At 37.4% G+C, this 17,353-nt stretch overlaps 1 protein-coding gene across 18 annotated transcripts in view; it reads right to left on the bottom strand.

The window, feature by feature from the left end:
• Positions 1–1,819: 1,819 nt before the first annotated feature.
• The window catches only part of REV3L (REV3 like, DNA directed polymerase zeta catalytic subunit), a 171,382-nt gene continuing 155,848 nt past the window's right edge, over positions 1,820–17,353 (bottom strand). For 16 of the 18 annotated variants that reach the window (XM_036318168.1, XM_036318167.1, XM_036318154.1 and 13 more), the window contains 6 exons: positions 15,776–15,890; positions 11,229–11,366; positions 9,282–9,472; positions 8,426–8,672; positions 7,100–7,309; positions 1,820–2,935 (listed from right to left, as the gene is read on the bottom strand). In XM_036318168.1, coding sequence (XP_036174061.1) covers positions 2,795–2,935; positions 7,100–7,309; positions 8,426–8,672; positions 9,282–9,472; positions 11,229–11,366; positions 15,776–15,890 — 1,042 coding nt within the window. In that variant the 3' untranslated portion in view covers positions 1,820–2,794. Of the gene's footprint in view, positions 2,936–7,099; positions 7,310–8,425; positions 8,673–9,281; positions 9,473–11,228; positions 11,367–15,775; positions 15,891–17,353 lie in introns of those variants that run through there. The other 2 variants (XM_036318171.1, XM_036318172.1) reach the window with 2 other exon arrangements.

Genomic DNA, 17,353 nt, shown 5'->3' with positions numbered 1-17,353 from the left:
GAGAGAGAGATTACAGGATAACAGGAAGTACACTGCGCTTAGCAGACTGTCCTCCAAGTGTTGGTCTCGCTGAGATGGGGACATATCCAGCTTAAAAATAGCGAGGGGTGTATGGCTGCCTTCCTCCTCTCTGACCGCTCGCTGTTCATGGCCGGGCCCTAATAATGTCATTGACAGCCAGGTTTATTTTTACTTTGTAAAATCAAATAGGCAAAATTGTAAGAAATACCATTTTGAAATTGAGAAATCAACTTAAAAAACTTATCTGACAGTCTGGTCCATGCTTCTATGTCTCTGGATCTATTTTGCTCATCAATTTATTTTGTTCATTAGATTCCACATGAGAGTGGATCATAATAGAGTAGAATATTGCATGATTGGCATTTGCGTTTCCCACTGTCCATTGGAACCTCTGGGATGGGCAGGAGGTGGAGTTGTACGTAGTTTTTGTTAGTACTTCACATCTAGGGAAAGGCACTGGTGGGAGGTGGGCAGAATGAGAAATGTTTTAACAAATTTAAGAGAAATTATTTCTTCAGCATTATTCAGAAAATGGAAATTGTTTGTGTGTGTTGTATACTGTATGTGTGTTCTGGGTAAAAAGAAAACTTTATTTTTTTGTTTTTATTTTTAAAAAAATATATTTTATTGATTTTTTACAGCAAGGAAGGGAGGGGGATAGAGAGTTAGAAATATTGATGAGAGAGGAACATCGACCAGCTGCCTTCTGCACACCCCCCACTGGGGATATGCTCGCAACCAAGGTACATGCCCTTGACTGGAATCGAACCCGGGAACCTTTGGTCTGTAGGCTGACGCTCTATCCACTGAGCCAAACCAGTCAGGGCAAGAGAAAACTTTATTAATGGCTGATCTAAAAGGGAGGAAAAATAATTATTAAAGTATACTGAAAGCTTCTGTATACATTTTTTGGTAAACTAGGCCCAAGTTTCAGTACATTCCCAGGTGATAGTTCCTGAAACAGCAAACGACTCACTGGAAGGCAGGCGTGCTGCAGGCACAGGGAGTGATGAGCTAGGATAAAACAGTGTCTGGGCACGCGTGCTGAGGAGTGTTTTTAGTTGTGCCCAATTATAAAGACGTTAAGAATGGTTATTCTGCTGAGAATATTGTATCCAGTTACTATGATGAGAAAGATGATGTCAGTGGAAGTCCTGATAGCACAGAACTTAGAAAAGGGAAAACAACAGGAGACTTCATCAGTGGCCACCCATACGAGAGTAAGAAAATCCTGTTTGTGAGGACTAGCCCCAGCCTCCCAAACAAAAATAGATCTCAGAAGTGGGGATTGCCAATATCTCTGTGAGATGTAGGGGAAGTATGTGCAGAGACATGATTTTGTATTTGATTCCATATTTACCATATAATTTTCAGAAACTGAACTTGGCAATGGAAGACCTATTTTTGGTGAGCTTTCTATGATAAAGAATTTTTTTCTACTGAAAAAAAATGGGCATATAAATTTTTGAAAAGTAATAATGTCATTTTTGCTCCCCCCCGGAAAGTCCTGGCTTCAAGATTAATTATATCTAAATTAAAATGAACTCAGATCTACTAACAAGTGAGAAGATCTACTAAAAAGAGAGAGCTAAATTTTTCCTAGACAACTTTGGCTGCCATTTTTTTTTTAATCCTAAAGTTTGGTAAGAGAATTTAACACCAATTAGGATATAACCAGTTAAAATTACATAATTAAAATTCAGAAAAGAGTAGGGTAAGAAGTAAACAAAATAAGCTTATAAAACAGATGAAGATAATACCATTTATAGTAAGATAAAAATCACACTGCCACATTTCATATTTTATTCAATTTTAATAGGGTTTCCATTATTAACTTTTAAAACAAAATGATTTCCAGTTTAAAAAACAATGCACTGATCACATAATTCCTTCTTCATTTTATACAGTTATACAAATATTCTAAATACACATTTTGTGTTCAAGATGATGGCAAATAAGATTAACTGTACAGTACATAAGAAAAGAAAATATTTTAAGCATATTTAGAAGCAATAGAAATGTCTATACAAAACAAGCAAAAATGGAATAAAATTTTTTATTTTTTAAGTATTGCAACAGGCCCACAGGTTTGTAACAAAAATGTCTTTGCACAGTTCCTCACAATGCCCCATTAATAGCTACAGCAAGACAGCGGTTTTAGAAAATAATGTTTCAAAATGCTACACGTGGTACTACTGTTTGCACAGTTTGATCAGAATAACAACTCTACTCTGAGTCAAGCAAAACCTAGAGGAAATATATCAAACAACTTGAAAATCATTTGTATAAAATTCATTGCACATTTTACTCAGTTGTTTGAAAAGTAAAAAAGTGTATTTACAAAATATTTCGCAGTCAAAATTATAAAGTGAATGGATATCTCTAAGTAACACGTCTTGATACAGACAGTTCAAGGAAAACACACGAATGGTTTTTTAAAAGAGGTTTTTCAGTGCTCCTTCCACAGGGAAGTAAATATGATCTACTCAAATGGATTTACAAGATGTTACACATACTGGAGCAAATGCCACACCTGCATTATAAAACAATGTTGAGGGATGAAAGGATGAGGAATTTGTACATTGTAAGAAGTGAGCTATTCAGAGATCAACAAGTACAATTTTTAATTCAGTTAGCATAAAAGTCTTCATAGTCTTCAGATAATAGACAATGAACATACTTGACTTGATGAAAGTTGAAAAAGCACCATGCACAACAGTTTAGTGGTAAACACTGAAAAAAATAGCACCTGGAATTCTGTGACATTGAGAATTTAAAACTGGTCTAGTAATTGCCGAAGATATGGTGCCTTGGATAATTCTCTGTTTACTCGGGAGAGTTTGAAAAGTACAGGGCAGTTCAGAGAAACACATGGGATATGCCGATCAAAGCAACCTGTGCAGTTCTTGCAAATCTGAAAGTAGAAGAGGAATACATGAAACAATAGGGAAATGCCTCTGAATATGTGTAAGCAGCAAACTTTTATAATCCCTCCTTTCTGACCCACCACAGATTACTGGCAGACATCTGGCACACAATACATTACAGAAAATTTCATTAGTTTTTATCTCTTTGAGACATTTCTAAAGGATATTATTTCACAAAACATAGAGCACAAAATCCCCCAAGTATTCATTTCATTCCTGAGACCCGCTTTCATTTACAGTAGAATGCTATTATATTAAGATCCGCATACTAGGCTACCCAACAACCATTCAAAGGCTGTCTCTTAAGTGAGCTATAAGCACTTTTTTCAAGTTGCTAAGGTTTATCTTTTTAAATGCCAATTATAAAAAAGTGATCCATTTTCTTATTTCAGAAGAGAAAAATAGAAGGATGAGAATTTAAAAGTAGTAGTCTAGACCAGTGGTTCTCAACTCTGTATGTACATGAGCTTAAAAATGTACTAATGCCTGAGCCCCACCCTGGGCCAATGAATAGAACAGAGATGGAAATGGATAGAGAACCTAAGAATTTTTCCTGCTCAGGGCTCCCAGGTGATTCTGATGTATAAGATCTGATCTGAGGGAAAATAATAAACCATAAGGCAATTAAAAAAAACCCCAAAAACAGAAGCGTTATTTCTTACATAATGATCAGGTTTTAAACAATATGTAGTCTCAAGTCAGATAGTAAAAAAAAAAAAAATGTTAAAACATGAGAAACATCAAAAAATTGAAAAGGATGAATAGTGAGCATCCCAACGGACAAGAAAATACAGGCCGATTTTTTACCTGGATAGTGTATGCAAGCCATTAAAGAAGAAATACTACATAGCTTCTACTCTAGACAGTCTTTTAGGAGAGAAATCAAGTCTGCTCTCGTTAATTCTGATCCCAGCAGAGCTCTGGTTTTAGGAGATGTCTCAGGCAGTGCACTTGTTTTCTGCCTCAATACCTCCCGGTCACCTGAAGGCACGTTTTTCTGAGCACACTGGTTACTGCATCTAATGCTATGATGCTGCCTCAAGCAAACCACTGAGAAACGTGTGCTTCAGCCAAAGACCAAGTATGCAGGTCTCCTATGAAGCTTTTCACTAACCCTCTGACAAGAGACTCAAACCTATTTCCAAGTACAGGATTTCTGAGTGACAGTCTGCGTGCTGCGCTCAGGTGCCCGGACACGTTGATAAATATTTATGCTCTCTGTGCTGGTCGGACAGATAAGCCAGGGTGGAATTACTTGCCTCACTAAATTTAACTCCATGTTTAGTTCCTAGATCCTTTACTGCCGATTTAAACCCTGAGCATTACAGCTCAATTCAGCTTACGTTTAAAACTTTAAACACTACAGCTCGGACACTTACTTTTTAGCTTACAAGGAAGCAGATATTTAAAAATACATCTGCTTTAGTCTTCATTCTATTTGCTACCCTTTGGCTTTCTTATTTTTTAAAAAGTTTTCAGTCAGGTGCTTAATTTATTTATTTATTTATTTATTTTTTTAAATTAAATCTTTATTGTTCAGATTATTACATTTGTTCCTCTTTTTTTCCCCCCCATAACTCCCCTCCTTCCAGTTCCCGCCCCACCCTCCGCCCTCACTCCCCACCCACTGTCCTCATCCATAGGTGCACGATTTAATTTATTTATTTTCATTCCTTCGTGTTTACTATTAAAAGTGTTTGCAGTGATGAATGTTTCTGAGATCTGCTATGGCTGTCTACAATCTTATACGTAATGTAATGCCTGTTTAATAAGCAGTGTTAAAATTTCCAAGTGGAAGGATCATTTTATTTTCTGAGTTTATAATTACTAGCTTTATAGCATTGTATCGATAAAATGTTGTAATATGTCTACTTCAGAAATTTAGTAAGGTTTTCTTTACAGAAGATATAGTCAATTTTTTAACAGTCCATAAACATTTAAGATGGACTATTCTCTAATGTTGTGTTAGTTTGATATATAATCATAAGGTCTACCTTATAATGATGTTTAGATATTCTTTCATAAGTGTTCTTATTTCTGATCACTTGATTGGTCTTGGGTTGAGAGAGGCATATCAAGATTTCCTATTACTAATGTTTCTCACCATTTCTCATTACATCTCTAATTTCTGCTTTATGAAAACTCCTATAGATTATCTAGCGTACAGGGGACACACATTTTAATTATCTTAAAAAAATACCCTAAAGTTAAAAATATCTCTTAAAAGATGACAAACTATCCTTATTTATAAACGGCATCACTTCTTTTAAAGCTGCATTTTTAGAAGAAATAAGTCCTACTATTATTGAAAGAGGGCTCTGGTTATACTAATGGCACCAACTGGTGCAGTGTATGTCGTGGAGGGAAGAGACCACTCAGCCTCCGACTTTAAGGGACTTGCCTAATCAGGGTTGGTTGCTGTTGTCGGGGCAACAACCTATACAGCAGAAGCTGCGAACACCCAGTGACTTCAGAGGTTATCTGTACCAGTTTTGTGGCTCCAGTCAAAGCGGCTGAAAGTCAGATGGTCATCACAGAGTGACCAATCGCTGCTTTAACTGTGCAGTCAGCAGGCGCAATTCAATGCACGCGTACGCACACTGGCACAGGCTGGCTTCCATGCCAGGGCAGCCCACTCAGCAGTGGGAGAAGAGCCGGCCTCTGCTCTCCCTGGGCTCACTGTGTCTAGTAAAGCTCACACCACAGTAAAGCAGGAGCCCACTGTAGGGATGGAAGGCCTCCCTGGTCTGGGGGTTTAAGCTGATGCCTCTCCTCAGGTGATGATTAGTGAGAGGAGAGGAAAGCATTCCAGGCAAAGGAATAGTATGTTTAAAGGCCAGGACGTGAGAGAGAATAAGGTACATTCATGGACCCGAAAGAAGTTCATATTGTATGGGTGGGAGGTAGAGCGTGACAGGGAGAAGGGAAGAAATGGTGACAGAGAGGTAGCAGGTAGGGGCCAGAACAGAGAAATATGTATGAAGCATGATAAGGAGTTTGAATTTTATCAGAGAGGGGAGATGGGGAGATGGACCAGAATGGTAACAGAGGAAAAGGAAGGTATTTAAGAACCATTTAGGACATAGAGGACAGAGGGAAAAGTCAGCTTATTTCAACAAGCTCAGCTTCTATGGCTGCATCAAAGTAACCATCCCTTTTAGATTCTGTCGCCCTTAATAAGATCTGTTTAGTGCATTCTGGATAACTGGCTATATTCTCTAAAACTTAAGAATGTTCTACCAGTATAAACTGTAGCAACTAGAACAGTGGTGGCGAACCTTTTGAGCTCCGCATGTCAGCATTTTGAAAAACCCTAACTTAACTCTGGTGCCGTGTCACATATAGAAATTTTTTGATATTTGCAACCATAGTAAAACAAAGACTTATATTTTTGATATTTATTTTATATATTTAAATGCCATTTAACAAAGAAAAATCAACCAAAAAAATGAGTTCGCGTGTCACCTCTGACACGCATGTCATAGGTTCGCCATCACTGAACTAGAATGATACAGATGAAATAGTTTATCCAGTGGTCGCCAACCGGTGGTCTGGGGACCACCGGTTGGCGACTGCTGGTTACCAATCCCTAATCACCTTTCCAGAATTTTTGAATTCTTAAAAGCGTAGTCTCCTCTGAGGTGGTTTCTCTCCCTGTTCACCTGTGTGACAGTTTTCCTACTAAGAGGCTGAGTCTGTCTTGGTTCAAAAGCTTCTTTACTTTGAGGATGGTGGCAGAACCTGGCCTTTATGTGTTGGTGGTTGGGTTGCATCAGGCCTGTGAGCAGACAACGTCCTTAGCGCTGCTGAGGAGGAGGGAGAGGCTCCCACCACTAGCCACCGCGGCTGTACTTGCAGCCATCAGCCTGGCTTGTGGCTGAGCGGAGCTCCCTCTGTGGGATTGCACTGACCACCAGGGGGCAGCTCCTGCATTGAGCGTCTGCCCCCTGGTGGTCAGTGCGTGTCATAGTGATTGGTCATTCCCAGTTCCGCTGTTAGGGTCAATTTGTATATTACCCTTTTATTATATAGGATAATCCTTACTCCACCTACCTTTCATACCAGTTTGATATCTCATAACCTGAGAGTTGACTACATTTCCCCGAACATGAGACTGCTTGGGATTCTGGGTCTATTGAATGAAGCTGTACCTTTACAAGTTGCTCCTGTTTGCGTTCCAACTCCCGAATTTCTTGGTTGAGGATGACTGCGACATGCTGAGGTTGGCTCCGACATTTACTACAGACGCCGTGCTGAGTCAGGTCGTCACACACAGGACAGTGCAAGGTAGTGAAATACTGTGAAATGGTGCCTTTCCGCCCTTCAGGGTCACTTCGAGAGGAGCTGGTGGCTTTCTGGATCTATAAAATCATCAATTTGGAAATAACTCTGAGCCAGCTACATAGCAGAGCGACTATTCTCATGCTAACTGCTAATCTACTGAGGCATTATTTCATTTATGCATCAACTGTTAAGTAACCACTGTGTGTCAGGCACTATTCTAGACAGGGAGGCTATAGAAATGAACAAAGTCCTTCCTTTCATAGAGATCACATCTTAATTATCATCAGATATAATGTTTTTCCTTTTGGAAAAATAATCATCTGCCACTTAGTATTCTTGGTTGAAAAACATAGATGTCTGAGGTCACACAGGGCAATGGGAGAGGTCCAGGCTGAGAGAGATGCCGTTTAAGGCTGCATGATGTGGGCCACGGAAACAAGGCAGGTAGAGGTTAAAAATGAGCTGTTAGGCAGCAGGGTGCAAAGTCAAGCAGAAGTGAACCTGGAGCATCTCAAATGCAACTGGATGCACACCACCAAGCATTCTCCACTTGGAGTTAATGCTGGTTTCAACAGTCTGTCTTCTGGTTCTCTTTTTACATTGAAATACATGATCATATTGGTATTATATCATTAGCATATTATACCATTGGTGTCTTATAAATTACTTATAAAAGTAATTAGGTCAGCTTCTTAGAAATGCCAGTGGTTTAACTTCTTTCTGTGATGATATGGAATAGTAATAGCTTTCTGGCGTGGAGCAGGATACAGCGTTATAGATGCTAACCAGCACAGACTCTGAAGCACAACGCCAGCCTCGCTTACTAGCTTAATCTTTACCTTGGATCGTAAGTGCTTACTGAGAAAGTGAAAATAACGTGAGCATGAATTTGTACGTGTTTGCCTGAATACCATCCGCCTTTCATAATCTTAGGTAACACCAAATGACTGAACAGATCTAATTCGAAAAAGGAGATAAAAAAGCTGCTTTTTTCCTAGCGTAATGTATCCCAGATTGTTACAGAGTCAGACCACTCCGTCAGGCTTCTGAGTGAACTGAGATTGCTAAGATCTACACTGCATGCTTTACTTTAGTAAAATGCTATTTTAACATTAAATAAAATATTTGCTTCTACAGGAAATCTTAAGTGACTTCTCTCTACAGTCATAGCACAGGTACATTAGTAGACTTACCCTTGGTAATTCGTGATACCAGTTGAAGACATCAATACCAATAAGTGAGAAGACTCTTGCCAGGGGTGGGAGGATCTGCTTGGTGATGTAGTAAGTGGCATTCAGTCTCAGAGTCGGGTCCTGCAGGAGTTCCACGGGGTGCCTCACCAGCTGGATGAGTGGTACTCCGGGGGTCCCGTAAATGATCACGTATGGCACTCGCTCCCCAACTCGAGGCTCAGAGCGCCGGTCATAGGTCAGCATTTTCCTATTTAAATCCAAATAAAATATGCACTCAAAGACTGTCATGGGATGTGCCTTTCCAGAAAGTTAAATGAGAAGTAAACGACATTGAAACCGTGAGAAAGCTACAAGGGATAACTTTGCGTTAGAGTTGCAACTTTGTTGAGAACTGTATATACTTAGTTGGCAGATATCAACTAGCTAAAAATGTTTTTAATCCCCTAAGAATAAGAACTAAAAATCATAAATCTAACAATGAAAGATAAGAAAGTAAGAAAGTTTTGCTGGTTAGATGACCTGATTCCAGAATGACACATGTCAGTGCTTTGGTAGATCACTATTAAGGACTGCCTAGTGACTGATGTGAGAAACAATGATTCAAGCTCTGCCCCAGATTACAATTCACTGACTTCAGTTACCCAAAGGGAGTCCAGAATGGAGAGGCAAGTTCCTCCTTCCTCTTGAGAGCTCACCAAGTGCGGGAGAGCCCCATTCACTTTCAGTGAGGTTGCACGTGAAGAGACAAGCGTGTATCTGTGCCTATGAATGAGTCTTTTCATCTTCCCAAACTGTTCAGAACCCCAGGACTACACTTGCTAAGAGTTGAGATTTGTACTGCTGCGCACATCATTACCTTGTAAGCTCAAGGGCTGGCACACAAGCTCCAGGTTTGTAAGAGGAACTTCCTCTGTATTCCTTGGCAAAGATAAAATCTTGCATGCTGGCCTTTCCTTCCATAAGCTTCATACATTGTCGCTGAACATACTGTTTAATTAAACTTATATCTCTTGTTTCAAATAGCAGCTTTATAGAACGCTCAAGTATCTTCAAAAAAAAAAAGGAAAGGAAAGGATATGCTCATATAGATAAAATATCCCCTAGCATATCATCATTATTGTTATATTTTCAATTATGTGACTACTGTTAATGTGATCTACCTAAACAACCTGCTATTTACAATGATTGGATGAATTATTAGAAATTAGAAAATATTTTAGAGACTTTACATAGCTATTTCTAAAAGTAGAATATCATGTCATTTGAGAAAAAGCACATTGACTGACATGCAGATGAAATATTGAATGACATGCAGATGAAATATTTGCTCTGTGTGAAGTGACAAAAATCATTTCGGTTTTCTTAAACAGGTAAAAGTGCTCTAGGCACAAGAAGCCAGGCATGATTTCATGTATTGTTTTATTTACCCTGTTGTAAAAAAGTCCTGATTCAGATGGACAGGAAACAATTTAAATATCACCAAGCAGTGAAATCAAAATTAGTCTTTTTCTAGTGTCAATAAGTATATACTAACTATGACAGAATTTTCTGTATTGGGATTATTCCTACTAGAAAATGACTGACATACGTGGATTTATTTAGTGGACTGAATTTAAATTAGTTCCAGGTAAAAGTTCTGATCTTATTCTGAGAACTGGAACCCATACTTATTTACACAGGATGTTTGATAGTTCAGCCTAGGTACAATTCTGCCCTCAGAGAAAGAATGCACTGGATGATATTTCTTCCAGAAACTAGTATTAATGAACACCTCAAATTCGTATAATATTACATATATGTCATTCTGACAATAACAAATTGATAGTCAATTTATTATGCTTTTAATGCTCTCATAAAACTCAGTGTGTTGAGTACGTTTCCATTTATGCCACTCATTTTTGGTTATAGGAAGAGTCTGGGACTGAGTAAAGATAAATTAAATATAATATACTATGTTTAATATTACCATAGCTGAGAAATTTCAGTAATTTAAGTACCATTCTTCAGAAATCTTCCTAACTTATATCTGCTAACCCTAACTTATATCTGATGACCCAAGTAAACAAAATTTCAATTAATCTAGGATGCATTATATTGCTTATGAAATATCTCTGTTGCTAGTTTCTCTTTATCCAAAAGCTTCCTATCTTTTGTGTGTTGTCATATGATAATATGTATTTACGAGAGACCTGGTGCACGAAATTCGTGCACTTGGGGGGGGGGGCGCGGGGCGGGAGAGTCCTCCCCTCAGCCCGGCCTGTGTCCTCTCGCAGTCCAGCTGCCCTTGGGGGATGTCTGACTGATGGGGAGCGGGCCTAATCAGGCAGTTGAACATCCTTTGTGCTGCTACTGAGGCAGGAGAGGCTCCCGCCATTGCTGCTGTGCTTGCCAGCCATGAGCCTGGCTCAGGCCTTCTGGCTGAGCGGTGCTCCCCCTGGTGATCAGTGCGCATCATAGCGGCTGGTTGTTCTGCTGTTTGGTCAATTTGCATATTAGCCTTTTACTATATAGGATCAGTTCCAGGTGATAGGCAGGAAAATCTTATCAGGTTCATGTGTTGGTTTTTTTTTTTTTTTAGCAATTGTGGTAAAAGGTAAGGTGTGGGAAGGAGTTAGAAACTAAGGACTAACATCAGATACGTTGTTTCATTAGAAATGAATTCTCAAACATCATTTAGTTCCTCTTGTAGTTATAGATAGGCATATAGGCTATAGTTCTTCTGCCTAGATGTGTGCTAAGGATTTTCACTAGATTCTTTAGCTGCTTATTTCTCAAATATGAAAACAAGATAGATAAAACTTACCTTAGAAACAGCAGGGCAGGAATCTCTTCTGACTGTTTCTATTCCTTTTGCATCAAATACTGGGTCCTTTTGATCCAGTGTTTCATACATGTAACCCACATATCTCTTTTTTGTTTGTAAAACACAGGGTAAATATACCTGTGATAAAATGGAACACAATGTCTCTCAATAACCATTTTTCCCCCTCTACCATGAATATCTATTTTTAAGTCTTTTTTTCTCTTTAAACAAATGTCAATTATAGAAAAAGTCTATGTCTCAGGGCCCAACTAATTCATAATATAATACTTAGAGGTGAAAACACACACAAGGAGTTGTCTTTACCTCTTCATCATGTACTTCTTTGCCTGTACTATCAATTTTGGTCCTACCTCAACTGACACTGCTGTCTCAAAAGTCATCAATAATACCCTATTAAATAATTAAAAATTGCTTTAAGCATTACCCACACATGTATTTCTAAATTGTAAAGTGGATTTCTAGTAGATAGCTCTCAATATTAAAAAAGTTGTGAGAGAATTTACAATGAAAAGTCCTGGTCCCCCAACCTCTACTTTTCCCTCCCTAGAGCCATCCTCTGTTATTCATCTCCTGTGTATCCTTCCAGAGATATTCTATGTACATACATGTACTTATACACATAAGGGTAGCTTACTATATACATCATTCTGAACTTTGCTTATTTCATTTCATAATTTATCTTGGAGGTAATAGTCCATTATGTGAGGGTATCACAATTTATGTAACCTGTTATCTACTATGGGTCACTTAGGAGGTTTCCAGTCTTTTGGAATTACAAATACTGTTCCACCAACCTTGCATGGATTAATCCACAGAAAAATTTGAAGTGGAATTCCTAGATCAATGGGTATGTGCACTCTCCCTTTTTTTAAAGTTACCCAATAGATCCTTCCCCTTCCTTTATCAATAATCATATTAAATGTAAATGGTCTAAACATCCCAATAAAAAGGCAGAAATGATCAGATTATATCTGATCAAATAGTGAGGCTTCACTATAAGCTGTCTACTAGAAATCCACTTTAAATACAAGGACACATAAAGGTTAAAAATAAAATATGGAAAAATATACACATGCTAACACTAATCAAAACAAAGTTGGAGTGGCTATTTAATAAAAAGTAGGTTTTAAGACAAGGAATATTATCAAAGATAAAAGTATCAATTCACCAAGAAGATACATAGTCGTGAATGTGAAGGCATCTAATAAGTAAACTTGAAAACATATGGAATAGAAACTGAAAGAACTAAAAGGGAGAAAAAGGCAAATCCATGATTATACGTGGAGATTTTAACACCTGCCTTTTAAAAATTTACAGAAAATCAGTAAGAATATAGAAGGCTTCAACAATATTATCAACTAAGTGGCATTTATAGAGCATTCAGAATACACATGGCTATTCAGTGTTACATGAGAGCACTCACTAAAACAGATCATATGTTGGACCAAATAACAAATTTCAAACTTAAAAGCACTAAAGTCATACAGAGTATGTTCTTTGACCACAATGAAATTAAATTAGGAATAATAAAAAGATTTCTGGAATATCCTTAAATATTTGGAACGCATACAACACACTTCTAAATAGCCTATCATTGAAGCAAATAATAATGAAAACACAAGATTTTAAAACGTGAAGCTAAAGTAGTATTTAGAGGAAAATTTGTATCTTCAAATGCTTATAATTAAAAAATATGTTTGAAATCAATGATTCAAACTTCTAAATTAAGGAAAAGCAAACTAAACCCAAAGTAAGTATAAGGACATAATGAGTAAAAATTAATGGAATGATTAAGAAAAGAAAAATTATATCAAAAATAGAAGGAAGGATACCACTAAAAATCTTATTGATATCAAAACCACCATAAGGAAATATAATTTATGCCCATAAATTTGTCCACATAGGATAAATGGACAAATTCCTTGACAACCACAGTTACCAAAACTGACATAAAAAAGCTGAATAATTCAATATATATGAAAGATGTTTAATTTGTAATTAACCTCCCTCCCAATAAAATTTCAGAGTCAGATGGCTTCACTGGTAAATCCTATCAACCATTTAAGGAAGAAATAGTTGCACTAATCTTAGAAGAGGTAACACTTCCAACTCATTTTATGAGTCCAACCTTTTTTTTTTTTTTAAAATATATTTTATTGATTTTTTACAGAGAGGAAGGGAGAGGGATAGAGAGTTAGAAACATCGATGGGAGAGAAACATCGATCAGCTGCCTTCTGCACACTCCTCACTGGGGATGTGCCTGCAACCAAGGTACATGCCCTTGACCGGAATTGAACCTGGGGCCTTTCAGTCCGCAGGCCGACGCTCTATCCACTGAGCCAAACCAGTCAGGGGCAACCTTTTTTTTTTGGTCCCCCAAACAAAGATAATACAAGGAAAAAAACAACACTACAAACTAATATTCATCATAAACAAAAGCTTCACAATTCTTAACAAATGTATGTTATATCTTTGAGAAGTTTTGCAGTTTTTGCTTTCATGTTTAGATCTGTGACCCATTTCAGGTAAATTTTTATGTTTGCTGTTATTTTCTAAGCACACCATGCTCTTCACTTTGCCAGAGGGGTTGGGTGTCCATAGCACCATACACATACTTCTAGGACAGTACCCATTACCACTATTTCTAATTTTCCCCTTTCCCCCACTTGGAATGCTCACTTTTCATTTAGGGCAGATACCATGTCCAAGTCTTCTTTGAATCTCTTCTAGCAGGATTCTTGCTTCAGAGTAGGTACACGATAAACACTGGGCGTCATATTTGATTCTTCCTTTTTTGTCCTTTTTACACCAGCCCTCCTAAATCAACCATTTCTAACTCCTACTAACCCTTCTTTCTTAGTATCTGTTGAATTGTCCTTTCTTTATTCTTGCCAGTTCAGGCTATGCAGGTTGCAAGAAGTATCTTGTCTTGATTCTCCTCTTCCCAGCCCCTCTTGTACACTCATACAGGTCAATACCCCCCAAACCTACCTGCCTAAGTCATGCTCTTCTTTGATAAACTTAGCTGAATCAAGTTTAAACACTGTACCTTGGTATCCAAGACAATCTGGTCTTAACTTTATGTTTCCAGATGTCCCTTCTGCTTCTCCGTATTCCCACATTGGGCTTTTCCAACTCCACATCCTTCTACATGCCATTTTTTTTCCTGAGAAATGCTGCTGCCTGTGGCTGCCTACTGAAAATCTAACCGTTTTCCGAGACACAGTACAATCTTACCTCCTACAGAGTGCCCCCACCCGCCAGGACAGCAGACCTTCTTTTCTTTGTGCTCTTACCGTGCTTAGGGAGTCTGCTTTTATGAAACTTTCCTACGTTTACAATAAAAAAGATCACTTATATACATTTTTAATTGTTCCTTTTAGATTATTGGCTCTTAGAAGGCAGGACTGTGTCTTAGGCTGCTTTGCATTCCACACCTCTCCTAGCTCAGTATCTTTTACAGACAGTCCTCAGGTTACGTCAGACGCCATGTACGTCGTTTCGGTGGTTACGTTGCCACCTCCCATTTATTTATTAAAAAAAAAGTTCCATCATCTCGACATATGTACTTTATGTTTTTTATTATTTATTTACCACAAGTAAAGGTCAGGAATTGTTATCTTTTAAATTTCTTTTTTTTTTTTTTTTTTTTACTGTTTCACTTCATTACTGCTCTGTATGTGCGCCATGTGAGTGATGTAGGTGCTTATATATGTGGGTTCTGAATTTCGGCGAAAATCACATTATATCGCGCTGTAGGAACGGATCTCTGAGGTAACCCGAGGACCTACTGTATATAGAAAGAACTGAATACATACTTGACATCTAAAGTAAAATGAAAATAGTCGAAAGTCCTTGTGGCAAACTGTATATTTCAAAGAACTAATATCTCCTATTCCACATGGTCTTTCTACAATGCGACTCTGACATTCTTCCCATTAAATCTAGACAGGCTATGATGTGTGTGACTTTGAGACTAAGTCACAAAAAGCAAAACAGCTTCTGCTCATTCCTAGAACTCAGCCATCATGCTGTGAGGACGAGCAAATAGCCTCAGGGAAAGGCCATGTGCAGGTGTTCCAGCTGACAGCCCCAGCTGGGGTCCCAGCAGAGCCAGCATGGGAGTGACCACGCTTCAGGTGATTTCAGTCCTTAGCTGGGTCACCTCCAGCCTTTAAGTTTTCTCAGCTGAGGACTTAGACATGGTGGAGCAGAGATATGCCATCCCTGCTGCAACCTTTCTGAATTCCTGAGCATAATAAAATGGTGATTGTTTTACACCACTACATTTGGGGTGGTCTGTTATACATCAATACTTAACCGAAACAGTCTTTTCATTTCTTTATGTAAAGACATTACTTAAAAGATTTGAGAAAATTATATAAAACTAAGGAAAAATATTTTAAATATAACACTTTAATAGCCTGTGTACTGTTATTGATTCTGAAAATATATTCAACAAGTCAGAAATGTCTACAAGCTATGTGATTTTTATATGTGATCATTAGTATTACGTTTCTCTTACCTTTTCAAACTTCAATTTCACTGGTTTGGGATTGGTAGCAGTTACAGCTTCAGCAATTTCCTGACCAATCTTAAAAGACTGCTCCTTAGTAGCTCCTTTCAGTAGCACAAACATACTAGAAGATTAAAAATAGAGTAGGGTAACGAGGAAGTCAGTGTAAGAAAAAAGTTTCACCAAGAGTAACTTTCCTGGCTAGCATGTCTAATACTAAAAAAAAACATTCCCCCCTCTTATCCTTCCTTATTAAATTGCTTCTGATCTAAGCTTTCTTGTATTATCACAACTTTCCTGTGCACACATGGTATATCTTGTTACAGCTCTTTAAGACATCTGATATTGCTAGTTTAGTTACACACAGACCAGCTCAGTTATCACAGCTGGGTTGTTCCTAGACATTTATAGATTTGTATGACACACAATTTGGTCAATCATGTGAGAATAAATGAAAAAATGTGAGTATAAAGACATGGGAATTTTACTTGTGATGTGGGAGGAAATTTCCTTCTAGAACCACCCAGCTTTAAAAAAGACACACATATTATTTTGTAATACATGTTTACTGAAGAACAAAAAACAAAAAGGCACAAAGAAGAAAATAGCCATCTACATACTCTTATCATTCAGGTAAAAGATACCCCAAATTTTTTTTGTATATCTGTAAATCTTTTCTCATTTGGGATCACAGATCATACCATTGGGTAACTTTCTCCTTTCATTTAATAGTATATTGTGAACATTTCAGTGTCACTAGTTCTTTTACATTATTTTAACAGTTGTACTGTATTTCAATGTATGGATATAGTATAATTAACCAAACTATCACTGAAAATTTAGGTCATTAATTTTTTTTTTTGCTAATATTTAATATAAAATAATTTGGTACACCTCTGTGACCTCATAATAAATTCCTATAAGTAAATTAAAAAAAAATTCTTGGTAAATGGTGGACACTAAAATATGAAAGATACTGTCAAACTAAATTCCAGAAAGATATTTAGGAGGTATAGTCCCACCAGCAATACATGCAGGTCAAGAGGAAAGAATTTCTAATATGAATAAAAAAATCCCAATACAAAAATACTCAAAAGTAACTTATAAACAAAAGTATTGGTCATTTTTTCCTAATATAATTTAACTTTAAAATAGCATTTTCATTTCAATATATACCACAATCTGAAATCAACAGAAGCAATGGCTAATACTTATAATTTTAGTAGAAAGACATTAAATAGTGGACATGGACAATATCTTGAGACATGACTTTAAGACTTTTGTTTGTAGTCTTGGAGCCACCTAAACCAATCTCCTATTTCTTCAAGTGTTTTTTTATATTGGACTTTAATCTCCTTTGGATGGTTTCTTTAGAAAAGCTCTTTCTCTGCCAATACTGGAGACAATACTGGAGTCTGATAGGAAAAGCTTAAGAAAAGATTTATCCAATATTACTTAAGGTCTTTAAAATAAATGATCTCAATCTGAATTAATTTTAACATTCACTAAAGCAGAACAAACAGGCCTTAGCTATAATATTGTCTCTTTAGGCCTATCTGATACTCATTACACCAATATAGCCTTATT

This window comes from Myotis myotis, unplaced genomic scaffold (assembly GCF_014108235.1).
Source record: "Myotis myotis isolate mMyoMyo1 unplaced genomic scaffold, mMyoMyo1.p scaffold_m19_p_7, whole genome shotgun sequence".
Classification (NCBI taxonomy): Eukaryota; Metazoa; Chordata; class Mammalia; order Chiroptera; family Vespertilionidae; genus Myotis; species Myotis myotis.
The sequence above is the reverse complement of the archived record's forward strand: the minus strand, read 5'-3'. Positions and strand labels throughout refer to the sequence as shown.